Source organism: Parambassis ranga, chromosome 15 (assembly GCF_900634625.1).
Source record: "Parambassis ranga chromosome 15, fParRan2.1, whole genome shotgun sequence".
In the NCBI taxonomy this organism is placed as follows: Eukaryota; Metazoa; Chordata; class Actinopteri; family Ambassidae; genus Parambassis; species Parambassis ranga.
Window position 1 is genome coordinate 20123051 of NC_041035.1, and position 26505 is coordinate 20149555.

A 26505-nucleotide genomic window follows, 5' to 3' on the forward strand; every position below is an offset into this window, starting at 1 on the left:
AGCTGCCTGGTACCGGATGCTGTCTGCAGCGGCCCGTTTCATTCTACAGGTCTCATATATTTAACCTCCTCTGAATGTCTCCAGGCGGCTGTTTGGAGCAGGAACCAGTCCTGTGCATGTCTTCAGCACCTAAACATCACGCCTGCTGTTTGTTTCCTTTTAAGGAGCAAAGCTTCACCAGAGCACGGCAACTGGTGACGAACACAGCGGGGAAGCTCCTCCAGCGCGCTGAAGAAGGCCTCATCTGACGAGTCTGTTTATCTAAATCACCATCATCACCGAGCAGCCATCATCATCATTTTCTACTCGTACACTAGAGCGCTAATACAGCCTAATTGAGGGGGTGGGTGGGTGTTCTCAAAACAGAGCGCCTGATGAAATATTCGGAGGCTCTACAGAGCTCGCCGTATTCTTCACGCATGACAATTACAGCGATGCATCTTGAACTGATCACTGCAGGAGGAAGGGGGTGTGTGTGTGTGTGTGTGTGTGTGCTGCTCGCTGCTGAATTCCGGTGGTGAATCAACACTCCCTGCGGCCGGAGCGGCATGTGCTTACACTGTCTTTGAATCTCCTTGCATTAATTACCCTGGGAGTATTTTTTTTTTTTTATCTCCATCTTCTGGACGGCTGTTGTGAAAACACAGAGTCACACTGCTGGAACATTAGAGCGGCCATTAAGGCTTCGCTAACCGCTATTCAAAAACAAGCAGCAGGAGGGAGCATGCGATTCATGCACCTCACCTTGTTGCTACGGTTACCTGTCAAATTAGAGTGAACCTGATCGACTGCTGCCTCGAAGGCGATCAATAAGAGGGCATAGATCAGGGACGTGCACGATCAGCTGCCAAACTTTTATCGAGTGTTTCATTACAGACCGTTACAAAACTACTGTTTTTCTCCCCGAGCAGCCGTGCCCGCTTATTTCCACATCAATCACGCGCCCCCCCGCCCTCGGACTGTGCAGGAGGCGCTGACCGCTGATCAGGTTTGGCTCGTCTGCTCCTGCAGTTCGTCCATGTTTCCTCTGTTTGTGTCTTTCCCTCTTAAAAATAAAACACAGAAATGTTGGCTGGTGCTGTAGAGCACATGCAGAAAGCAGCAATCAGCACTAATGATCATGAACATTAGCTCGCAGCCGCTAATGAACACAGCAAACTGTGTTTAACTCTCGAAATGCCAGGCTGTGTGTGTGCGCTGCAACATGAAAACAACACAATCATGGCTGCAAGTAGAGAAGACTCAGGAAAAAAAGAAGAGCAGGAGATAGAGGTGCTGCAGATAGTTAACCATTTGCATTGTTGAGACTCTTTAAACCTGCTAATCAGCCAAATACTCACTGAACCGTTGTCATGTGACTGTCACATGAGTCAATCATGGCTTCCTGGGTGTGCAAAGCTGTGCAGGATCTCCTTAGTACACAGGTTATATATATATTACTCAGACATGTAGATTAAAAAGTGTTTTCACCACAAATTCTCAGCTTAGATTTTCTCATATGATGCATTCAAGGACCACTGTGTTTGGACAGCCTGCTGATTCACTAAAAACATAGAACGAACGTGTACAAGTGTTGTCATGTGACTGCTTATCACTGCTAGTTAGGTCATCTTTGGGGATCAGAGGGTTAACATGGAGTCCAGCACTCTGTGTATCTGTACTGCAGTTGTGGCTCTCTGACAGTAAACCTTGTGTATCTGTAAGTAGGGGCAGTTTTCTGGAGCTGCAGAGATGAATTAGCTTCATAGATGTGGAGTAAATCTTCACAAACAGGGCGCCGGGCTGCAGAGAATGAAAGAAGCGGGGAGGGATCGGACCTCTGCACACAGGGAGATCACCGCGGGAGGCCGCATCGTACATCTGAAGGCCGTCGAGACGAGGAGGGAGCAGGACGAGAGTGCTTCAGAGGATCATTCTGCACCGCAGCACGGGGACCCTGTCACAAAGACACATCATCTGGACCGTGTGAAAACTTCTGAGGTTACCATGGCGATGCATCCCTCCCTCTGCCTTACAGTGCTGGCACATCATCTGCACTGGGATAATGAATTCCTTGTGATTCACAACTCCTGGGCCAGAACGGGCTCACGTCTCGTATCATTAATAAAACCCGGACGGGGCGTTCCGTCAGACTTATCCTGAGCAATCCTGCTATTACTGTTGCTGTGATTTGGAACCAGACAATACATACAGGTCATCTGCACTCTAAGTTATCCCTGCAGCACAGTGTCAAGTGTCTGCTCTGAAACGACAATGGATTTATCGGACCACCCACTCGACTCCTCAAAGGTCATCAACTCGATCTGGCTCAGAGAAAGCAGGTCAGACGCTGCATAACACAACCTAACCACCAGCAGAGAGGCAGGAGGAACAGCACATTCAGCCCACTGCAAGTCGCTTTACATCGTTACACGCATCTTTATAGCCTGATCAGCTCGGACTTCCTGCTCAGCTTGCACCAACATGCACCTTGAAGCAGGACCTGGTTTCACAGAGCACTGACCTGTGAAGAAACAGGCCGCGCTCCGGGGGTTCAAACGCCACACTAACCTTTCAACTGCGGGTAGAGAGATACATTAGGGATGTACAGTGGGGAAAAAAGTATTTAGTCAGCCACCAATTGTGCAAGTTCTCCCACTTAAAAAGATGAGAGAGGCCTGTAATTTTCATCATATGTATACCTGAACTATGAGAGACAAAATAAGAAAAGAAAATGTAGAAAATCACATTGTAGGATTAATTGGTAAATTCCTCAGTAAAAGAAGTATTTGGTCACCTACAAACAAGCAAGATTTCTGGCTCTCACAGACCTGTAACTTTTTCTTTAAGAGGCTCCTCTGTCCTCCACTCGTTACCTGTATTAATGGCATCTGTTTGGAGTCGTTATCAGTATAAGACACCTGTCCACAACCTCAAACAGTCACACTCCAAACTCCACTATGGCCAAGACCAAAGAGCTGTCAAAGGACACCAGAAACAAAATTGTAGACCTGCACCAGGCTGGGAAGACTGAATCTGCAATAGGTAAGCAGCTTGGTGTGAAGAAATCAACTGTGGGAGCAATTATTAGAAAATGGAAGACATACAAGACCACTGATAATCTCCCTCGATCTGGGGCTCCACGCAAGATCTCACCCCGTGGGGTCAAAATGATCACCAGAACTGTGAGCAAAAATCCCAGAACCACACGGGGGGACCTAGTGAATGACCTCCGGAGAGCTGGGACCAAAGTAACAAAAGCTACCATCAGTAACACACTGCGCCGCCAGGGACTCAAATCCTGCAGTGCCAGACGTGTCCCCCTGCTTAAACCAGTACATATCCAGGCCCGTTTGAAGTTTGCTAGAGAGCATTTGGATGATCCAGAAGAGGATTGGGAGAATGTCATATGGTCAGATGAAACCAAAATAGAACTTTTTGGTAAAAACTCAACTTGTCGTGTTTGGAGGAGAAAGAATGCTGAGTTGCATCCGAAGAACACCATACCTACTGTGAAGCATGGGGGTGGAAACATCATGCTTTGGGGCTGTTTTTCTGCAAAGGGACCTGGACGACTGATCCGTGTAAATGAAAGAATGAATGGGGCCATGTATCAGTGAGATTTTGAGTGAAAACCTCCTTCCATCAGCAAGGGCATTGAAGATGAAACGTGGCTGGGTCTTTCAACATGACAATGATCCCAAACACACCGCCCGGGCAACAAAGGAGTGGCTTCGTAAGAAGCATTTCAAGGTCCTGGAGTGGCCTAGCCAGTCTCCAGATCTCAACCCCATAGAAAATCTTTGGAGGGAGTTGAAAGTCCGTGTTACCCAGCGTCAGCCCCAAAACATTACTGCTCTAGAGGAGATCTGCATGGAGGAATGGGCCAAAATACCAGCAAAAGTGTGTGAAAACCTTGTGAAGACTTACAGAAAACGTTTGACCTCTGTCATTGCCAACAAAGGGTATATAACAAAGTATTGAGATGACATTTTGTTATTGACCAAATACTTATTTTCCACCATAATTTGCAAATAAATTCTTTAAAAATCCTACAATGTGATTTTCTGGATTTTTGTTTCTCATTTTGTCTCTCATAGTTGAGGTATACCTGTGATGAAAATTACAGGGCTCTCTCATCTTTTTAAATAGGAGAACTTGCACAATTGGTGGCTGACTAAATACTTTTTTTCCCCACTGTATTTAGAGCACGGTGGAAGGAAATGCAGTGGAAAAAGAAGGAGGAGGAGGAGGAGGAGGAGGAGGAAGAGCAATCACAAGAAGAATTGTGGTGGTGTTCTGCAAATAGAGCTCCATGCTGTCCCTGGAAAAGGAGCTCGCTTTATTTTCAGCTCTGGGAAAATACACACAGGGCTGAACTATCCATCCTTAAACTGTCAATACCTGCAGTGTGTGCAAACAATGTGCAGAATTAACCCCGTGCGTTTGAGTCAAAGCACAATAAACCTCATAAGAGTGTGTCCGAGGTGAGGGGAGACGGGCACTGTGGCCTACTTCTCCTCCCCTCTGCAGCTCCGAGCTGAGGCAGGACACATCATCACGTCCTGGCCCAGATACACCTGACTTCTGTTAGCTCCCACAGGTATGTAGGACAGAGCGGTACATTCAGGTCCACAGTCAGATGTGCACTCACATGATGCATCAGCCCAATTTTCAGAACCCTGATTTCTTTTTTCTTTTTTTCATCACCGGGAGAAAAAAAGAGGCCGATGTTTCCAGGCCGGTGTGCACGGAGGTATCTGCAGTCGTATCTATGGAGACCAAGTTTTGCTTCGTGAACTATGTTTAATGTTGTCACTGTGACTTTAGAAGAAGTGAAGCCTGCACTTCCCTCCGTGACCTCTGGGGGCTCCAAACATGAGTCAATCCCCTTAGATGACATTAAAATGTCCAGAGTGAACATGTCTACAGCCAGGGACAAACTGATTTGGTAAGTTATTGATAAGTTTAATTTTTGGCAACGTATTAAGATCTTAAATTTTACGTGACCACTTTGCCTGTATTTGGATTACCTGGGAGTTTAGGTTGCCAACATGGCAACAGTCAGAGATTGACATTTGCTCCAGAGAAGTCTAGAGGCAGCTGACCGTGCACCGCACGTCATGTGACGTCACAGGGTGAGGCGATATTACAGTGAATGTGCTGGTTATTTGTGAGGATGTGTCGCAGTGTGGCTGTTTGTACAGTCCAGGTTTGCATACACTCCCCCCGCAGGGGTAAGAGGGGGCAGCTGGAAGGGAGGAGCCTCTGTCAGACTTATTTCAGGAAAAATATAGATATGTGTGTGTGTGTGGAGGGGGCAGCACCGGGAGGTCAATGCATTTTTCTGAATTTAAAATGAAAATGGTGTAAAAAATAAAGGAAAAGAGAAGATGAACGTGTTTATCTGTGCATCCTGCTGCATGCAAACATGCGTTTAACATGTATGTAAACAGAGTGTCCTTCCGGATTTCTCTCCATGACCGTGTGATAAAACCCTCTGGCGACACACATGAGCTTAAAGAAGCACTGCGGCAGCGGCGGCGGAGGCGGCGGAGGCGGCGGGTGTCGGTGTGGCGTTCTGTCCGTCCTGTCCCCCCTGCAGTGATGTGAAGGACACAGTCACCTTCCTCTGACCTCATTCTCTCCTGAAAAGAATCCAATCTGTGATGGGCAGTGCGCCTGTTTCTTTAAACTCTAAACTAACCTGCAGTGAGAACATGTTCACTACTCTTCTCTAAGGTATCTTATATTTGGAGCACACAATATTCCATCGCACAGATTTACGGTCACATTGTTGCAGAGGATCAACTCTCACATCCGGTAAAATTTACACTGCAGTGTTTTTAATATCTCATCATCTCCAGCAGAAAGAGACGTCAAGATTTCCAGAACTTAGAAACAAGCACAGTGTATGCTTCTTGGCGCCCTCCAGTGGTTGTATCAAAATACTGCAAATGAAAGGAGAAGTGACATGCTGACTGCAGCTAGCGTCGTTACAGGGCAGGATTTTATTTTTTTTAGCATTAGCTAACCTGCAGTGACAGCTTTGACAATGAAGCTTAAGGCGATGCAATGGAGGACACGTTTGTACCGACAACGAATGTAGTGATGAACTTTTTACAGTTAACCAGGGAAAGATTGTCCACTTTCATACTTTCAGGAGGCAAGCGTTTTATTGGCCAGGGGCCCTGAAATTAGGGAATCCTCCTGTTAGCCGTGATGCTAACATTTGTACTGACTGCTGTAGAAAGTGCATGATAAGGGGGGTTGGTTCTTTAATCACACTAAGAATTCGCGTGGTTTCCTCTGTGTTTAACTTCCCTCTTAATCAATTAGCTGTTAGCATTTAGCAGCCTGCAAGGAAACGGGTCACCAGTGCAATCTTTTGTCAGCGTTCAGTCCGTCTAATAAGAGAACTAACCTGCACTGTGCTCTGTTCCTCCTCTCCTCCGAGTCCTTTACAGGGTTCCTTCCTGTCAAAAGGGGGTTTTCTTGCCACTGTTGCATTAACTGCCTGCTGTGGGAACACTTTCTCTGTTTCTGTAAAGTGCCTAGAGACCATTTCTTTAACAATACAATCCTCCTTGGCTCGAGTGGATGAGTTTGCAAACTGCATTTTTTGCCTTGAGAGAATAAAAAGCATTGGAACAGAGAGAGCTTTGTGTGCACACACCTACACACTTAATACAATCTGTGCAGCCAGCAGTCTGCCTGTTATCCTTTAGAAAAATGGGAATAAATGTGACACAGACAGGCAGAGAGGAGCTGCTTTAATTGGTTTCTATGGGCAGTAATGTTTGCTGAGTTAAAACATTTGCCTGACTTTATTGCAGCGAGGCCTCCTCTGAACAGAGCCGCACAGACTACAGAGAGTTTACATCGGTTAGACGAGATCTGTGATCTGAGTTTTTAGCTCTGCCTGAAAACGTACTTACATTTTCATTCAGGTTTCCCACGGGAATTAGCAAGACGAGAGTGCAGCTCCTCTTCCTTTCTCTGTCATGAGTCTGGCTCAGCTGAAAGCCGTGATGGCAAATATTGAGCTAAGCTATCTACTGCTGCCTAGAGGTAAGCGCTCCGATTGCTTTATTGGACTCCTATCAGCCTCTCAGTGCATTTATGATCATGTGTGCTCTTCCCTCTGTGTTCGGGTCAGGAGAGCAACAGCAGAGTCAACCGCAAAGACAGAGCAGTCAGCAGGAGTTAGAACAACCACACAGACACATCCCACCTTCATCCTAATCCTCTTCCTCCCTGCACAGAAACACACACCTGAACAAGCCGGCGGCGACCTTTCTTCCCTCTGTTGTCACCTCAGCATCAAGCTGAGCTCGGAGCTTTGAAGGCTCCGTCGCTCTGGCATCGGAGCCGCTGCAACTGTCATCGCCCGCACAACAACAAGGGAAGCAAACACGGTTACATAAGACGGACGGAGAGCTGCACGCGAGGCCTCGTCAGAGAAGGTGCATCCACGACTCGTACAAACAGTCAAATGTCCGAACAAGCTGTCAGCGTGAGCAGCCTGCCGGACACGAGCGGGTCAAATCTCAAACAGGTTTTTAGATTACAACCATCAGAATGAGCAGATTTGTCCGGACTATAAGAGCACACAGCTGCTGTCTGCAGGGAGAATCTTACCGTCCTGAGATCTCACAGAAACTCTCACGATCATGCATGACTCCAGGAGAAACATCGACGATCATCGTTACTTCTGAGTTCAAACCTGACAAACTCCAGGTGGCTTAAAACCGATGCTGAACCACACCTCTGCCAATACCAATATCAATCTGACACCGTCGCCTTCTTCTCTGGAATAAGTGAGCTGGTAATAAAACATCTGGATCATATACTCTCATGTCTGATCATCATGTTTAGCAGCAAACCAGCACTTCAAACACGTTCGGACCTTTTGTCACCATGCCGACCGTGAAACAGGCGGAAACCGCCTATCAGACACAGCCAGCAGTGTGCATCCCATGATGCAATGCAGAAAAAGATACTGACGGTATGCGTCAGCTCATGGTTCATCTCCGTAGTTTAGAGTACTCTGAGCACACGTAGCAGCGTTAGCATCAGAGAAACAAGTTCTCACGTCCCTGTCGCTGCAGACTGCAGCTGCTCTCTCATGTGTTCAGCCTCAGCCTGTATATCAATAGTCTCTGGGATTGGATGAAGGTTTGTGCTCTTCCTCCATCACTCTGCCATTATTAGCTCATCTCATGGGTGCACCTGCATACAGTATGAGAGCAGCGCCTGATATATTGACATCAGAATATTCGACTCCCAAGAAGAACTGGTATCAGACCCAAAAGTCCAAAACCAGTCCAACAGAATGTCACGATCCAGGTCAGACATTTAGTACGAATCTAAAGCTTGATGGAAGGGAGCGATGACAGTTTGGTACTGTGACATTGATCAGATCCTTAACAGCAGAATGAAACCTGGATACTACAATCTGATCAGCCGACACCGACGCCGTCCCCCGACCTCTCTGCATTTTAGTGCTAAGGCCAATTCCAGCGAGCAGGCGATGTGACAGCAGGCCGGTAGCTGCAGGCAGCCATGAAGCGGAGCTGAATAAAGAGCGCGAGCGAAAGCCAGTCTGTAACAGAGATGAAAGAAAGTGAGTGCCTCAGTATTCAGCGCGAGTAATCAGCCATCTCCCTCTGCATCTATCTTTATCCTCCACCAAATCTGCTTCCACCGCCTCGTACATTTACGCTGGATGGGGAGAGCAGTCACGCACACACTCAGATATTCAAGCACGCACACACACACACACACACACTCAACAAAGACGATCTCACCAATAAACAGAACACAATTAACAGCATCCTCTGCACGTGCTCAGAGTAACAAAAATAACAAGCATGCTCAGTTAAAGCAGCCGCTCTGGAGCACTTTTACAACCAGAGACCTCCTGACTGTTCCCAGTTCAGACGAGGACTCAGAGAGACTGAGGTGCTGCTTTGTCTGCAGCCCGGCTCACAGCGAACGTCACCGGGCTCCCGCTGTGATAACAGCACTTAGTCACTGATTGGGGCTGGTTAATACCTTCATTATTTTTTCCAGTTGACTGATTTAATAGGTTAATTGGTGGCTGTAGGTGTGCATGTGAGAGTAAATGGTTGTTTCTGTGTTAGGCTGCAGCCCAGCCCACCACACACACTTTCATTCAGGAGACTCCAGTTGACGTCCCAACAGGTGTTGTTGTGTGTTTTCATGTTTTTCCTGCTGCTGTATTAACACAGACCCGGGGACTTAAAGGAAAAACAAACACTGATGGAGGCTCATTCTTCTGGAAAATGGTGCAAAAATGTGAGGTCAGATTTAAAGTGTAGGACAAACGGCCCCACAGGCGGTGTGAGGCTTCAACTGTCGCCATGACGGCAGCATCTAGCCAATGATCCAAACACAAGCAAAGAGATGATGCTGGAGTCACGTCAGCCAATCCGGCACAAGCATGTCACTCAAAACTCAAATCAATATATAATGAAAACAAAGTTTAACAAAAAGCTGCATAAAGGGAACTTATCAATAGAGACAACATCAGTGTTTGTACCAGGCTCTACATGTTGAAGTCTGTTTATTTTATTATGGAGGTCTATGAGGACTGACTCACTTTTGGAGCCAGCCCCTGGAGGATGCAGGGGGAAGTGCACTGTGACACACAGAGGTTGTTGCTTGGTTTTAACCATTGACAGTAAAAACTACGGACAGAGCTTCCGTGACGTCACCCGTTTGTTTCTGAAGAGCTGTTTTTAAGGCTCGGTGGGAGGCTCCGGGACGCTCTGACCGCCGCCATGTTGGCGGAGCATGAGAGGAGTTTAGGGGGGCGGGCGATCGTGGAAGCAGGAAACTTGCACTGTGATATGTCAACTGTCTGACGCTCAAGCAGCAACGCCCATAATTATGCGTAGGTTTAAGTGCGAATATAATTGAAACGAGTGAGTTGTAAAAAAATTCACCCCCCCGTACAATTGACACTAGAAGAGAACCTATCATTTGAGACCAGAGTGGGTTTTTGTACCAGGCTGTAAACATGTTCAGTTCTGCTGTGAAGTCGGCCATTTTAACATGGGAGTCTATGGGAAATGACTCGCTTCTGGAGCCAGCCCCCAGTGGTTGCAGCATGAACTACAAGTTGTGACACTTCCACATGGGCTTTATTTTATTTTTATTTTTATTTTTTTTATTTTCGGCTTCAAGTCTGAGCCCCGAAGTCTGCAGCTTGGGACTGACTCACTTTTGGAGCCAGCCCCTGGAGGATGCAGGGAGAACTGCACTGTCATACACACACACACAGAGGCTGCTGCTTAGTTTAAACCCAAACTTTACCTTTAACAATGTCTTCATTATGTTATAAGGCATAATTAGCTACAGTCCTAATTCCAGCAGGTACTGTTGGGTAGCTGTCATGCTGTCTGTATCTATATACAGTAAAGTGTCATCTCATTTCCCCATCAACTATAAAATAAAGGCAAAAAAACCCAGAGAAAACCTAAAACAATAACTTAAAGATGGCTTTGTTTGGTACCTTTGTTCTTTCCGTTTCCTCTCTCTGTGTGAACTAACTTCCTGAGGAATTGATCTGCTCATCTAATTCCTGCCAAGAATGCAAACGATCGGTCGTCAAATGATTACAGCACGAGCGGAGCTGCTAGGTTGAACATCTGTAAAATGATGATGAAACACAGACTCTTCTTTTATTCCTGACATCAAAGAGTTTCAGTGAAAAACAAAAATCAATGCACAGCCGAGCAGGAAGTGCACCTCAATCAATTCCACAGCTTTCCTCTGCTCATCAGACTATCTGCCAAAAAGAAGCCCCTCTGGCGGCCACGCTTGGACATCAACCTGACCACCTGATTATGTCTGCAGCCTCTCCAGCCAAACGCTGCTCTAATATTACTGTCTAATGTCGGCCCAAGAAGCTGGGGGGATACAGTTTCTAAGAGACCTGACAGGCTGCGAGACGTCAGCATCCACAACGCACTGCAGCTTCCTCCTTATCAGCCCTTTGAAAGATGAACAGAGGAGACGAGGCTGTGCAGAATCATCGCTCCCAGCAGAACCCGTCTCACTTTAACCTGCGTTATCATCCTACTGTACAGAGTATTCTCATCACGGCGTACAAACACATAACACCATGGTTTCATGTGCACCCCCTCACACACTGGCAGCAGCTGCTCAGAAACCAACCGCATGGTTACTGCATGACGGTGAGCCTGGTTCAAAGGCCTCGGCCTGATGTTACACAGGGAGCATGTGAAGATGAAAAGGTGAGGGAGCTAAGACAGAACCTTGGGGTGCACCACGGGTCAGTCTGCAGCTCAGTCCAGTCAGCAGATCCGAGTCTAGAAGGAGCCGAGGACTGAATCTCATAACAAACCTGCAGCAGCTGTGTGACGCCAACATGTTCACACAGAGCAGAGAGCCGGAGGAATGTTAGCAGAAGCTTGTTGACTGTCAGAAGGCAGCGTGAAGTGACTGGTGAGTGTGTAAGTCATACTAAAAGGAGGCGATCCATACTCCAATCAATGCATAATGACAGTGGTTATGATAAAACCCTGATTAAGACAATAAAACTGAAATTAAAGCACTTTCATCCGAGTGTCCTCCGCCGCCTCGTATTAATCAGCGGAGGACAGAGATGCCGCTGTCTGTCTGCTAACAGAGATGGAAGCCTCTCACACTCACACACACAGACCCTGAGCCCTGAACAGGTCCAGCCCTGAGCCTCAAGGTTTCTGCTTTAATCACAGAGAAGAGCTCGGCCAAGAACGTCTCACTAACACGAGCAGTGCCTTGCTTTGATGATGTGCTGCAGGGCCGCTCCTCTTCCTTTCATTAACCACTGGCCTGATGTGAAGCAGAGCGGACACTTCACTGGGAGCACGCTGACCAGAAAAGAGACTTAATTGGGTTATGAAGGAAGGTGTGTTACACACACACACACACACCATATGACCACCTCCCTGCAGTGAAATGACCTCATTTACTAAAGTTTGCTGGACAGTCTCCACTTTCAAAGAGGCTCACATTCGACAGGACATCATGGGTTAAAATGACTTCTATGCACCACACTAATCTCCCCTTAATGATGAATTAACAGTAATTACATTTATTTTTTAACTTTCTTTTCATGTGCTTGGAAACTTTCAGAGTAAACATGCTGCGTTGGATCCAGCCTGAACTTCTCTGACTGCAGAGATAAAATAAGGACACTTAGAAATTAAATATTAACCAGGATGAGTGCAACTTGTGAAGTAGTTGCGTGGCTATTTTTCGACTTTTCCATCACTCACCATCTTCCTTCTCGTCGAAGACGGGTCTCTTTGAAGAACTGTTGGCTCCCATCCTCTTCTTCCACTTGCCCCAGTGAAACATCGATGCTCAGATTGCATTCCTCGCCTCTTGAGGAGAAACTACAGCTCCGTGTCGGACTCCCTCCTCAGAAGACAGTAACAGCAGCAGCCGTGCGTTCCATCCCAGCCCCACAGAGCTGCTTCAAAAAACAAAACAAAAAAACAAATCTGTCCCTTATTGATTGACTCGAGTCTGCAGGAACCAGCTGGGAGCACGTGCACGCGCCGGGCGGACCAGGTGAGCGGATCGAACGCAGCCTGCTCGGTAAGTTGGAGCCGTGGGATCCGGTGGAACAGAACAGCCACTCGGCGCTGGTAGTTGTCTTCCGCAGCCAAACCAACAGACTTATGTTTTGTCAGGGGCTGCGAGTGAGAGAGCAGCGTCACGTCAGCGGAAACCAAACCGGAAGTTTGGCAAGGCAGCCTAAAAAATAAAAGCACGAAAAAAAAAAAAAAGTTAGAAAGTAGCATCTCGTAGGTTTCCATTGTTTTTTGGGATTATTGCACAAAATAAACATTTATGACAGGTGTTGTCTATTAACAACATTGGTGAACTGCAGCTTGTCAGAACCATCGTATTTTAGCAGTCTATCCACTTGTGTGCCAAAACTGGCTGCAGTTCACCTAGAGGGCGCTTGTGAGATGGAGAATAAGGGTTAAATCATTATTTACACCTGCTTCTAGACACATTTTATATTTGGCTAATAACAGTCTAAGCCTGTATGATGATCACCCACCCAGTCCACAGACGTTTACCTCTATAGGGGCAAATAATAGAAACCAATGTTGGATGATGGATCTAAAGGCAGGATGCTGTAAGTGACTTCTGTTGCACGGGGAATTATTTTTTTAACCTGAAAAAACAAAATATATACTGTAACTAATCTAACTGTAACTATATGTGTTGACACCTTATATCAAACCTATGGTTAAAAAAATATTGAATTATTGTTTTGACCTTATTAACATTAGACTTTTGGGCTAAATTCCTACTTAGATAGCGCCACCTATTGACAGGAGATTCAAACTGTGGGATTTTGTTTTTACCTTTTTTTAAAAACTTTAGGACTTTTATACTGAAAGCGCCAGCCGGAAGCTGCTCCTTCACAGTCTGAGCAGCTTGATGTTGGGGAGAGTAGTGTGACAGTTGCTGCCAGTGACTGTGGTCGACGTAACTGTATCACAGACTGTCTGCACATGAACAGAAAGAGAGCAGCCTCCGAGAGATGGAGAGAGTGGAGGCAGCAGGACGGAGAGAAGCTGCTGCTGCTGCTGCTGCTGCTGCTCGGAACGAAGCTCCGTGGAGCTTTATCCCACATCCTCATTAGTGGATGGATGGGTGGAGCCGAGCCCACTGAGGAGCTGAAGAACGCGCACATCAGGCTTATTTCCTCCTGTTGCTGCTTTGTTTCATAATAAACTTTGTCATGTTGACGTTTGTTCACGTACATCAAGTAGTTTGTGTCATTTTGTTGGCAAATGAGCTGTTTATGCGGTTCGCCTTGTCTGTACGTGGACGGCTGCCGTAGTTTACACCGTCTCCCCGTTGCCATGGTTACCGAGCCAAACTCGAGCGGGTAGGGAAACCGCTTGCCAAAAAGTTAGCTTAGAAAGTCTCCTTTCACATGTATTATACTTTTATTACATACTTGACTTTAATGGAGCCATTGAACCAGGTTTGCACGCGAACATAAACACAGGGTAAGCTAATAAATAGCTAAAGATAATAAAGCTAAATATGGCGGCAAATGTTTGCTAATGTTACAGAATAGCTTCAGTATCATGCTTAGAACTTTGTTATTTTTCATCCACAGGGAGACAAATCACCGACTGAACCAGTGCTCCCAGGACACTAGCAGAACATGCTAGCACTACTAGCATGCTATGGCTTCCCCAGAGAAGAAGAGCGTTGATGACTGGCGGCTACGCTTCGTCTTCGGGAACACTGCTGTCGTCAGACCGCCTGAAGACGCTGAGCCCGCTGCGGATGACTCCGTGCAGACCCTGTGTCTGAGCAGGTCTCAGCTGAAACACGTTCCGGCCGGTGTTCTGAGCAGCAGCGCGCTGCAGGTCAGTTGGGTGGTTTAGGTTTCGTCTCCTCTCAGTTCAATGCGCCTTCCTGACTTCTTCTCTTCTGTCTGTGCCGGCTTCAGTATCTGTCGCTGGAAGGAAACCAGATATTCAGTGTCCCAGGTTCAATGTTCACCAGCCTGCCCAGACTGATGTGGCTGGACCTCAGGAAGAATCATGTTGTGTCACTTCCTTCTGAAATCGGCTCACACAGGTAGACTACATATTATAACTTATATCTTTGTAATAAAGTTGTTTTTGACTTTGACTTGAATAATGCACCCATCTCATCCCTTCACCACTGATGACTGATGACATCAAAAGCTGCCAGGCATTAAAAACAACAGTTCCAGCTGTTCTCTCGCCTTTAAAGCCTCTGTAAAGCTTTTCTTGGAGTCAAATACAGGGCTCTAGACTAACTTTTTGCACTGGTTGCACCGGTGTGCCTAACCTTTTTTTCTTGGGTGCACCGGCACAAAAGTTAGGTGCACCGCATCACACATCACACAGCAGTTCGTTTTTTAATCACTGTCCATATATTTTATGGATCAGGCCTTAACTTGACACCTATCTTAACGCAGAAGTTCTTTTCATCTTCTCTCATCATTTGCAGCTACATCTACTCTTTCTCTCTCTCTCTCTCTCTCTCTCTCTCTCTCTCTCTCGCAGGGCTGTAGCCAAAGTTTTAGAAATACTGAGGTCCAAAAATTGATCTCCAGAAAGTATGAACGGGCTTAATAATGACATATCATCCTAAACTGACTTTGGACCTTGTTTAATGAACACAGGTAAATAAATAAATAAATGTAACGATAGTACTCCATTCATATTATGGACAAACTAGCCAACAAGTCTGCCTGTCAGAAATCCATGATGAAGAAGAGTTCATACAGCACTCTTCATTTCCCTGTTTGCTTTCTCTCTGTATTTTCTGGCTGTCGCTCCTCACTTATCTATCTGCCACTGTGACTTCAAATAATATTAAAATCATCCTCATCTTCCTCACCTCTCTTCCTCTCTGCCTCTGTCTCCTCTCTTTCTAAAGCTGAGCTCCAGCTGACAGACTTTTCATTCTGTCTGTTACAGTTTTAGCTGTATGCAGATATCATACTGGCAGACAATGGTCCACTATAGCAGGATAATAACAATACTTTTGAAATGGTATAACTCCTTAAAACCAGCTGACTGCTGTCAGTCAGTGTAGGGAATGTATCTCCCTCTAACAGCTGGTCGTACCTCTGATATTCCTTGGTTGCACCTTTGAGAAATTAGGTCGCACGTGCGACCAAAATGGTGGCACTCTAGAGCCCTGAAATATATATTTAAAAAATTATTAATTTTACTGAACTCAACCATGTGTTCTCTTTGCCCTTTCAGTTGTCTTCTAATCTATGGTTTTATTTCTTCAGATCTCTAAAAACACTGCTGCTGGAAGGCAACCCTCTCTCAGAACTTCCACTAGAACTGGGTGAGTTCAGTCATCTTACTTTTCAAAGTAAAATTCCTGTCACCAAGGTCACAAAAAGGCTAGTCACTGTTAGCAGGCTGCGCTTATAATATGGTCTAAAATCGTTGAAATCAACATTTGCTGTTCTTCTTCTGCAGTTCAGATGTGATCATTGTATTTGACAGGAAATGTGATTACCCTCCACGGCCTGAACCTGAGGGACTGCCCCATCCGTTTCCCTCCTCAGCGTGTTGTTCACCAGGGCGTCCAGTCCATCCTCCACTACCTGAGGCGTGCGCTGGCTGAGCGTGCAGTTAGCGTGAGGAAGACACCTCCAGGTGAATCAAAGGCACCTTAACTTTGTGGGTGAGGTGGACACACGTGCATTCGAGCCATCTGCTCTTTCAGGACGGCTGCCCACAGAAATAGCTCCTCCTCGCCCTGGTACCGCTTCACCGGTGTGACTTGTGTTCCCTTGGAGACGGTGTGTGTGCCACCCCAACCCCTCCCTCTGCCCCACAGTGCTCCAGCTCTGTAATATTTTTAGCCAGATGAAAATGATCGATAACCTGTTGGTTGTAACCGGGAGCTCTGTCTGGAGGTAATCACTGTGAGAGGCCCAAGACAGGCCTCCACAGGAGAGGCTGCTGCTGCACAGTGAGCGGAGCCTTCAATCAAACGGTTTATCTGCCTGCCTGCAAGGTTATGAACAAACACAGGGCTCCCTCTGCAGAGCAAAGACTTCCTTCATTTAATTAGTTTAGCTTGGTTTTAACTGTGAGTAAAAATGACATCCAGACGCTTAATGAAAAAAGTACCGCTCATATATTTTAACCTGCAGCCACACAGACAGTCAGGGAGGAATGCTTCACCTGCTATTATTATTTTATATTTATATTATAAAATACGGGCTGTTCCCAGCAGCCAGCCTGTTATCATCCTGTGCTGCTGCCAGTATCTCCTGTCCCCACACCACGCTTGAAGCTGCCATGCTTGTTTCATTGTCAGTGGTGGAGAAGCTGCAGCTGTCCGAGCTCACGGGGTCCAGCGTGGAGGAGCAGGACGAGTCCGCCGACGAGCTGCAGAGGTTCTGGGAGCTCAAACATAAGCTGATCCTGCTGGACCAAGCTGAGCTGGGGGAGAGAAACCCCAAGTCAGCGCCCCCTCCTGGTAACAGACAGTAAGTACAGATGTTTGGTCTTTCATCTGTTGAATGAATGACTGACAGTTTAGCTTGGTGCAAAAAGGTGGACAGCTCTGCCTAATTGATTAAATGTGGGACGTTTACATATAACAGAAGCCAGTTGCAATACTTTGGTGCAATAATACAAGAGACATTAAAGAATCTCATTGGCTGTTTGAGGACCTATGAGATGCTCGCTTCCATGATGGCCTACAGGAAATCACCATCCCTGCTGGCTAGCTGAGCTAGCTAACTGCTAGGTTTATTCTCACATTTAATGGACAAGTGTGAGTGAAAGTAAAACATTTGAGTCTACTCCATGAGAATAAAAAGGCCTTCAGACCAGGTGGAACCAGTATTTTCACTCAAGTCGGTGTGTTTGTATCCAGGTTCAAATATCTGCTGGGGATAAATCACCTGTTCAGATATCTAATATAGTGGAAGTGTTATCTGGTGCCCAGGAGCAGCGGAATGTGTCTGGAAGATGATAGCAGAACACCCTTTAATGACATTCTGCTCCAAGCGATCAGATTTCCCCGCTTGTCTGCACTGGAACTCAGGAGAGTAATAAAAAATGAAACATTTGTTTTTCTTCCTTAGAAAAAAGGCGGCGGCCGCCGGAGCCGGCGTGATTCCTGAGCTCCTCCTGTTTGACACTCAGAGCAGGAGGAGGACAGAGGAGACGAAGCCGGCTGCAGACAGACAGCGGAAACAGGAGCAGGCTGTGCTCCAGCAGAAAAGGAAGTGAGCTGATTCACCGTCATGTCGGACCTTTCAAACATTAAATCATGTTGGATGAACTGTGGACCACACACATACGTCTGTGTCTGTGACTTCCTCACAGAACCTTGCTGAGGTGCTTCACACCATTCAAAGGCATTCAGGGGAAGAAAGCATCCGAGCAGAAGAAGCTTCAGAGACAAAGACAGCCAGAGGTACATGCATGAATCTCTGTCACCCTGCCAACCACCAGGGGGCAGGAGAGCACCACATCTGTCAGAGTGGCTACAGGACTAAAACAAATCATCATTTTTTTGGGTTGGTTTTCAGGGGGAGATGAGGAGGCAGCCTGTGATCAGCACAGCAGCCACTCAGGTATTAACACAGATGATAATATCCATACAGCAGGAGAAGTGCACACGGGCGGCTTATGAATACACACTGAAAAGGTCAAAACAAACCCGCTCTATGCTGCAGCTTGTCAGCAGGAAGTGTTGCAACAGTCTTATGTACACAATCCCAATCACATCACCGCTGTACATAACACAAACACCTCTGCTGTAGGACACCAAGTCAGAAGCTGGCGACACACTTCAGACTCATCGTACTTTCCTCACAGGGTGGGAGGAGGAGGAGGAGGAGGAGGAGGAGGAGGAGGAGGAGGAGGACAGGTAAAGAGCATCCTGACACCTGGACCAGGATCACAGCCAGGTGGAGACACACACTTCTGGGCCTGTTAGATCCCACTGACAAGCCTTTCTGGCATAGTGTACAATGGTGAAGTGAAAAGCTAGAGACACCTAGTGGCCAAAGACAGGCAGCACACACACACACACATCATGGACTCATGGGTCCTTTGTTCTTCTTAAATCGCATTATGTCTTTGAAAAACACACAAACCAGATTAAAAGGCAGCCAGTGAGTCTGCTCTGAGGAGAGAGCAGGTTCTAACACACATTAACACCTATGATAAAGCCTAGAATATCAAAGGCCATGCCTTAGCACTGGCAGAATAAGGCTTTTTTTTTTCATTTGAAATTCTGACCTTTGACCCGCGTGGCCCTGCAGATTACCGTGGGATCAGGGGCAGCAGATCTGTGCCCACGTTAAAAAGGTGGAGGAGAGACACCGGAATCCCAGGGGCACGGCGACGGAGCAGATGGCAGCAGCTGAGGAGGATGTGGACGAGGTCAAACCTAGAATTCATTATTCACTATGCACACACACAACACAACACATCTTCACTGAAGTCACAGGACGCTGAGTTCTGGCTGTTCTTCCTGACCCACAGATGAGAAAGCTGCAGGATCAGCTGATGGAGAGGAGGAAGAAGAAGACACAGGGACGAGAGCTCGGAAAGCGTTTCCCTGTCCTCACCGCACACCACAGCTCCGAGGACAAGTGATGGTGGTTACACACACACACACACACACACACACACACTGATCTGTGATGAAATGTGTTCCCAAATAAATATCTATCTGATTTTATTTCTGTGACAACAACTCAAAGTCAATTCTACCTCAACATAAACCTAATCTGACTCTATTTCTTATTTACCATCAGAGATGAGGCGTTTTATATCAACACATGAGAGAGCAAGACTGCAGGAAGACATAAAGGGAAGTTTTATGAGAAATAAATTCATGAAAAGACTATGGATGGAAGCTCAAGTGGTTAGCAAGAATAGAAGAACAATGAAACAGCAGAACATGGAAGGAAATAAAGGCACAGTTAGTTACTACATATAAGTACAGGCTGCCTTTTAATAAAGTAAAACCACTCTAAAAGACTAAAAGATTTCTAACATAATAAATATGTGAAAATGCAAGAATTGTATATAATAAGACATAAAGTACAATGAAATGAAGCAGACTAAATAAACACACCTGCAATGAATTTAAATGTCAGCCTGACTTCTCTTTAATTTGATGTTTGCTGATCATTTCCACTGTGTTGTGTGTGTTGTTGTTTACACTTGTGTGTGTGTGTGTGTGTGTGTGTGTTGAGCTTCCAGTGTCATGACAGAGCCGCTTTAACGCCGTTAGTGTTTCAAACATCGAGGCTTCCCTCAGATAAAGCCCGCTGGAATGAATGGCAGCAGGCGGCGCGGGCTGACACAGAGGAAGGGCCTGGTCTTGGGAGCCTGCTCGCTCCTGTAGCACACACAGACAGCGTGATGTCAGCGGTGGCAGCACTGGTGTAATTGACTTGGTGGGGGTGATGGCGTCATTTTATGCCCTGGTGTAGCCTCCCTGCTCCCGATAGTGAAGGGGAGAAGGATCTTTGGCCGACGCGACCGTGGCTCCCTTGGCCGGGATCGAGCACCGCCGAGCCGGACGACTCACCCCGGGAAACATGGAGGCTGTAACCGAGGAGCTGCGGGCCGGCTCTCGGGTACCTGTCACTATCGATCAAATAGTTAACGATACACTGGTGGTGACGCTGACCTATCGAGAAAGGAGCTACACGGGGATATTACTCGATTGCAACAAAAAGTGAGTATTATTTCATCCCCTCTCTGACCTGTATTCTTGTCTAACATTAATTTGCTAAACACTGCTAACGGCTAATCTGCCTTTGATGCTAAGCCCGAGCTAGCCTGTTAGCTCGCAAACTAGGCCTCCACAAAAGGTTATTGTAGCTGACAACGTAGCTATTTGTTAGCTTGCCGGCTAATGCCAAACTGCTATCATTTTAGTCCACAAATAGACGATAGTCCATAAATAGCTGATGACGGTATTTTTGGTTGGTGAAAAGCTTCCTGTCACAGCAGCCAGCCGGCCTGCAGACAGTCTTTATAACTTTTTTTGTTGAACAATAGCTGCTGTCAGTGGGTTCATCTGTAGCTTATTGTTAGCTTCATCAAACACAGAGCAGCTAAAACGTCCTCAGGCCCTGAATGAACAGCTTTCTGCTTAGTTTTTATTTTGGATGTGTTTACACACACATGCACAGATGATTTGTAGTTTTCTGAAGCTTAAGTTGAATAAAATAATCTGAAATAATGATGCTGCTTTGAGAAATAGGCCTTTTAGAAGCAGTCACTCCTGATCTTTAAGAAACAATAGAAAATGACATTAATGGCATCTGATGAACAACAACTGTGACACTTTATCTTAAGCCTAGTTCTGGTTCTGGTTAACAGTTAAAGGGTCTTTTTTTTTTATGGTAAATTCATTTCTGATCAAATGAAGAAAAGCAGCTCAGTAGAATTTGACATGTATCAGTGTCATATCTTATCAGGCCCTCCTGGTGTGTGTGTGTCACATGTATAAGCCTTGTGGTGCTGTGCACCTTAAAAGCCACTGGCTTTTAGACTATTTATAGACTAGCAGAATCTGACCAGCTTTACCCCTTAGTATGCTTAGATGGTTTTTCATGTGAGAGCCCAAGCTGTCCTGAAAATAACCCACCCAAATGGGAAAAGGCTGGCCTGGCCTTGGAATCACTTAAAATAGGCCTATATATATATTTCAGGCCTTGTCACTGACAAATTTCTGACTTCTTCCTTTTCATACGTTTCCTGTTATTGTCCCTCAGCCTTTTTTTTTTTTTGTAAATGTCATGGTCTGGTCCCATCATTCAGGCAGATCTGTACACAACTTAAAATGGCAACAGTGCGGTGAATGGTGGCTGGTCATGATCTGCGTCCTTGTACTGTGCTTAACTAGCACTGCCTGTTCCCTGTCACAGGCAGCTCTGTTTGTGTCGTGTCAATCTGAGCGCAGTGGCTTTAGCAGCGCACATATCTATAAAGGTGAGAGGAACAGGCCTCGCCGAGAGACTATTATTATGAAGAAATGCCTGCCAGCTCCTTCTCCTGGGGAGGAAAACAGGCTCCCCAAATGTGTACTAATTAATAATCTCACCACACATGAGTCCCAACTAGACACGGATGCAAAAACAAACTGAAATCTCTTGGCTCCTGCATCTCTGAATCCCGAGTGATTCATGGGATTGTTTTTGTTCACTCAAATGTTGGGAGCGAGGAGGAGGAGGAGGAGGGGGGGAGATCCTGGGCATCCTGTAGTCTCTTTGTCCGCTGTCTCCTGACTGAAGCAGCACAGCCATGTTAGTGCTGCCTGCCAGCTACCTCTCAAACACTTCTTGGCAGTCGGACCTTCGTCAGACATGAGAAAGAACACATAAAATCCCTCAGAAAGTCAGTGATACCAGTTTGGTGGCCTGAGGCAGCGGCACAGATAACCGCCTGGCTGCTTGCACAACAGACCCCATCCCCCACACGGTGAAAAGTTTCCGCACACAGGTGACAGGGAGGGAGGGTGGTGTCGGTGAGTCCAGTCAGTGAAACAGAAAAATGTAAAGTTAAGCTTGTGGTGGGACATTAATGCAGCAACTGTGAACAGCATTTTGTTGCAGAAAGTTAATTCTATTGTCTTTTTCTCTCTTTTTTTGTCTCAGGACTGGGCTTTTTTGTCTACCAGAGTTCACATCCAACCTCGGGGACTGCCCTATATCCAAGCCAGCTTGTGAAATCCCACAAGTCCTGAGCGAGGAGCCGGTTTCCAAGTCTCCCAGTCAAGCTTTGCATAGACCAAAGGATGAAAACACTCTCCCTGAAAGCAGCGTACCTGCTGCACCTCCACCCTGCCCTGTGCCCACGCCAGTGCCAGCTGGACAGACTCCTTATCCTCCTTATTTTGAAGGAGCCCCCTTCCCTCAACCCTTATGGGTGCGCCACACTTACAGCCAATGGGTTCCTCAACCCCCTCCACGACCAATTAAGAGAAAAAAGCGGCGGACTCGAGAGCCCGGCCGCATGACCATGAGCACAATCCGTCTACGGCCTCGGCAAGTGCTGTGTGAAAAGTGCAAGAACACGCTAAACAGTGATGAGGACAGTAAAGACGGCATTAGCAACACCAAGACTTCTAGAAAAGAAAACTCCCTACACAGCGATGAGGAGGGCGACGACAAAGATGCCTCTTCTAAGCTGTCGAGAAAAGAGGATGTAGTTGCAGCCAAGGACACTAAAAGGCGGGAAAATGGGCCCAGCCTCGACAGTAAGCGCCTCAGAAAGGATAAAAGGGCTGAGGCTGATGGGGAGAAGTACCCCGGAGGTGACGTTATTCCCCACAGTCCTGTCATTAAGATTTCCTACAGCACTCCGCAGGGTAAAGGGGAGGTCATGAAGATCCCCTCAAGAGTTCACGGTTCAGTCAAGCCGTTCTGCCCCAAACAGCTGGTGCAGAACGGCGTGGGAGAAAACGGCAAGGCGCCTTCTGATCCCACCAAGGAGCAGCGGCACATTCTAGATGCCACAAGGTCTGGCCTCACCGTGTCCATTCCCAAACTCAAACTAACCAGGCCTTATGCAACAGTCAGCCAGGACTCGTCTTCTCCAAAGATCCGTTTGAGACCCTCTCAGAGGGAAGGTGAGGAGAGCGTGATGGAGTACGAGGCAGAGCTCGTTGGAGGCACCAGGAGACGAAGTCCCAGGGTGCCCGGGCCGTGCCTCCCCCACTCTGAGGACTCGGGAGAGGGCAAGAACTCTCTGGAGTTGTGGTCAGGAAGTTCTGGGGAGGAGGCGGAGCGTGGCCACAGCGATCTCACCCTTCTCATCAACTTCCGCAAGCGCAAAGCGGATTCTTCTAGCCTGTCAGTCTGCAGCAGTGACAGTCTGGACGAGTCCAAGTCCTTCAGCTCTGATGGCACCTCACCGGAGCTCTGTGACTTGGCACCAGGTGAGGATCTCTCTGTGACCTCATCATCCGTACCCTCACAGGACGACTGCAAAACAGTGCCGCCGCTCACAGTGCGGCTTCACACCCGCAGCATGACGAAGTGCGTCACAGAAGACGGTCACGCTGTGGCGGTGGGTGACATCGTGTGGGGGAAAATCCACGGCTTCCCCTGGTGGCCGGCACGCGTCCTCAGCATCAGCGGCACCCGCAAACATGAGACGCCCACGTGCGAGGCGCAGTGGCCCCAAGCTAAGGTGGCGTGGTTCGGTTCGCCCACCACCTCCCAGCTGTCAGTTGCCAAACTGTCACCCTTCAGGGAGCTCTTCAGGTCCCGCTTCAACCGCAAGAAGAAAGGGATGTACCGGAGAGCCATCCTGGAGGCTGCCAAGGCTGTGGGTCACATGGGCCCAGAGATTACATCGCTGCTCTCCCACTGCGACACGTAGGTCAGTCCATACTGCTGTTACATATTTACTGTCATGTGTTGTTATAAAATGCCGCCATTAAACCCGAAAGAACGAACCACATCAAAAATACAAGCAGGTTGTCAGTCATCTTAGGGTCATTCAAAGCCTTTAGTTTAGTCATCAGTGTGATTAACCGCGAGTGACGGGTGTGACTCAGTCAGAGCAAATGCTGGAAAATCTGCAGCAGTGAGCCAGTGCTGATGATTAAGAGCTGGCGCAGAGTGAGGACGCCATGTTGGTCACATGGACAGGCATTGATCAACAGGAACTCTGCCATCACTGAGTGGAGTCCAGATCTTTAGATGTGAAGTGGTGCCTCTTCATTCTGTTTGAAGTTCTTATTATAAACTGATTATCTGAGGGTTTGATGTGTTAGCTGGAAGCAGGAAATGAGTTTAACAACAGAACATTCAGTGGAAAACTCTCCTCAGCAGTTTGCTCTGTGTGAAGCCTGAGAGTTCTTCTGAAAGTGCAGTTAAATCAGGACAGTCAGCAGATTGACTGACCTTTCATAGATATATCTGCATCAGTTTAGTCATTGACAGTCAATAATGGCCTTAATATGAAATATATCGGCCATGATTATGATGTGTTGACTTATTTGCAGCGTGTCCTAAGTTGACACATAAAAAAACTGACATTCCTGTGATGTGGAGGCTGTTATAGTGTCTGAAATGGCTAGCGTAGCTGCTGTCTGCACAGGATAGCTTAGCATTAGCATTCCTTTAACTTTTTATAAGCTAATCGGGGAAAAAATTAGACGTAAACAGTGCTGTAAAGTAAATAAAGAATGTTGGAGATGATGATGTCTAATGTAGTGATCTTTAGAGAATGAAAATAATCACTTGTTAATCCTGAGTAGTGAATGTTAAAACTGTTTAAAAGTATGTATGAGGTCGAGCCATCAACCCATTGACACAGAGTCATGCATAGAAACCCCCTTTTCACGCTCTTTCTGCTCTTTCTGTGGGTTAAACATCTGAGCCGCTGTGCTTTACAGGGCTTTGTGTAACCAGAGGTGTGCCGTCATCTCAGTTGTGTTGTGTACCTGGTTCTTGTGGCTGACCTTTTCACACCAGGTCTGCGCTGTGGCTCCTTTTAAAGTTTAATATTTAACAGGCGGCCGTGCAGCAGAACAAATGTACAACAAAGGAGAATCATTTGTTTCATGGCGACCCTCATTACCGCCTGTTCCAAAGGAGCGTCTGTGATGTGATGACACATCTTCAGCCGTGTCCTGTGTTCAGAGCAGCTTCAGTGGAGGCACAGGCTGTACTGCTGACTGTCAGCTGGAAGTTTCACAGGGACGGTTCTTCTTCAGCACAAACCTCTCACACACACACACTGTGTCGGGTTGTGGCCGCGCTGAGCCTGTTCCCTGGTTTCTGCCAGGCAGCAGCTAGTCCTCCAACGCACACTCAAATGTTAAATATTGTCTTTGAGTGATAGGGGCGGAGGGGGGGGGGGGCACTTTCCAGCCCTTGTGTTTACTCATGTATGGGCTCGGCCGGCAGGCGGAGGTTGAGAGTAAACAGTAAGGGGTTAAGACGCGCCTATATTTGGTGCTTTTTTCCAGACCTCATACAGGAAGCAGGGTTTTTGTTTTGTTTCTTGCTCTGTCAGCTACACACGGAGGCTTCAGCTGGCTGGAGAGTAGCTGACTGCACAGTGACTAACAGGAGACGTTGAAAGTAGCATCAGCCATGGGGTTAAAAACTCCCTGCAGCCGGATATGTGAGCTGCCATGTTTGCTCTTTGTCCTGACTCTCTCTCTCTCTCTCTCTCTCTCTCCTGTAGAGGCTGAGGACTGAAGACAGAGAGGTCTCCGAGGTTTTTCTGAATTCTCAGACTCTGTCATCAGGACCCAGGAGGGAGTACGTGCGGTTGCCACGGCTACAACTTATATGTGGTTTTTTTTTCTGTTCTTTTTTTTTCACAAGGCTGGTGGAAAATGGCCGCCAAGGTGGTGTGTTGTTTAGACTGGATAAGGGAGCAAAGAAAAAAAAAAAGAAGAAAGAGGCCGGGCACCTCATGGTCTGCTGAACTATTCCTCCATTTAGTTTTTTTTTCCTAGATTTAATCATGTTTCAATAGAGCCGAATAACAACACTACAAGGACCTGAATGTATTTATTGTCTGTAAAGGTTTATTATGATCCAGTACGTTCATCTTTCTACCACAGTCCTGCAAAAACCTCCCGGTCAGTCTGCTGCTGTCCTCGCCGCCAGTGCGGCGGCGGCGGCGGAGCTGCGGCCTCCTCCCGCTCCCACCTGGACATGAGACCTTCAAAAAAAAAAAAAAGCAAAGTCTTACCCTGAGTCCTCGTACTTCTGAAAATGTGAACGCTCCATCCAGAGACAGTAGCTGCAGCTCTTCTAGCGATCAGTGTTCCATCCTCGTTGGATTTGTGGATGTATTTATGCTGAACTCTTCCTCTTCCATTTTAGTTTTATTTTTTGTCCTCCCCCACCCACCTCTTCCAACTCCTCATTTTTTTTTTTTACATTTCATTATTTAAAGCATCACGTTCAAGAAAAAGCACTTTATCTGTACCTTGGTG

General features: G+C 46.9%; 3 protein-coding genes across 4 annotated transcripts in view; 2 read left to right on the plus strand and 1 right to left on the minus strand.

Annotated features, from left to right (window-relative positions):
- Positions 1-12683, minus strand: part of stk32c (serine/threonine kinase 32C) — a 58728-nt gene extending 46045 nt beyond the window's left edge. Inside the window, exon 1 of the mRNA XM_028423368.1 lies at positions 12291-12683. Within this exon, the coding sequence (XP_028279169.1) occupies positions 12291-12372 (82 nt within the window). The 5' untranslated portion in view covers positions 12373-12683. The remainder of the gene's footprint in view (positions 1-12290) is intronic.
- Positions 12684-13917: 1234 nt separating this feature from the next.
- On the plus strand, positions 13918-19175 carry LOC114447668 (leucine-rich repeat-containing protein 27-like). Its single transcript, XM_028424057.1, has 12 exons — positions 13918-14051; positions 14165-14420; positions 14504-14634; positions 15830-15888; positions 16053-16205; positions 16876-17047; positions 17651-17794; positions 17895-17985; positions 18101-18145; positions 18335-18390; positions 18839-18959; positions 19062-19175. The coding sequence occupies exons 2-12, from the start codon at positions 14235-14237 to the stop codon at positions 19173-19175; spliced, it is 1272 nt and encodes a 423-aa protein (XP_028279858.1). The 5' UTR covers positions 13918-14051; positions 14165-14234.
- Positions 18839-26237, plus strand: pwwp2b (PWWP domain containing 2B). 2 transcript variants are annotated; one of them, XM_028423896.1, is made up of 5 exons: positions 18839-18959; positions 19062-19177; positions 19337-20268; positions 22196-23924; positions 25743-26237. In XM_028423896.1, the coding sequence occupies exons 3-4, from the start codon at positions 20129-20131 to the stop codon at positions 23922-23924; spliced, it is 1869 nt and encodes a 622-aa protein (XP_028279697.1). In that variant the 5' UTR covers positions 18839-18959; positions 19062-19177; positions 19337-20128; the 3' UTR covers positions 25743-26237. The 2 variants fall into 2 exon arrangements, with proteins under 2 accessions (XP_028279697.1, XP_028279696.1); XM_028423895.1 differs by having other exon boundaries at positions 22196-23920.
- The last annotated feature ends 268 nt before the right edge of the window (positions 26238-26505 follow it).

Bases quoted from the DNA above. Each gene is read 5' to 3' on its own strand.
- LOC114447668 (XM_028424057.1), top strand. From the start codon at position 14,235: ATGGCTTCCCCAGAGAAGAAGAGCGTTGATGACTGGCGGCTACGCTTC. The intron at 17,048-17,650 runs GTAAGTACAGAT...TTTCTTCCTTAG, and splicing joins CCCCCTCCTGGTAACAGACA to AAAAAAGGCGGCGGCCGCCG. The intron at 17,986-18,100 runs GTACATGCATGA...GTTGGTTTTCAG, and splicing joins AGAGACAAAGACAGCCAGAG to GGGGAGATGAGGAGGCAGCC.
- pwwp2b (XM_028423895.1), top strand. From the start codon at position 20,129: ATGGAGGCTGTAACCGAGGAGCTGCGGGCCGGCTCTCGGGTACCTGTC. The intron at 20,269-22,195 runs GTGAGTATTATT...TTTTTGTCTCAG, and splicing joins TTACTCGATTGCAACAAAAA to GACTGGGCTTTTTTGTCTAC.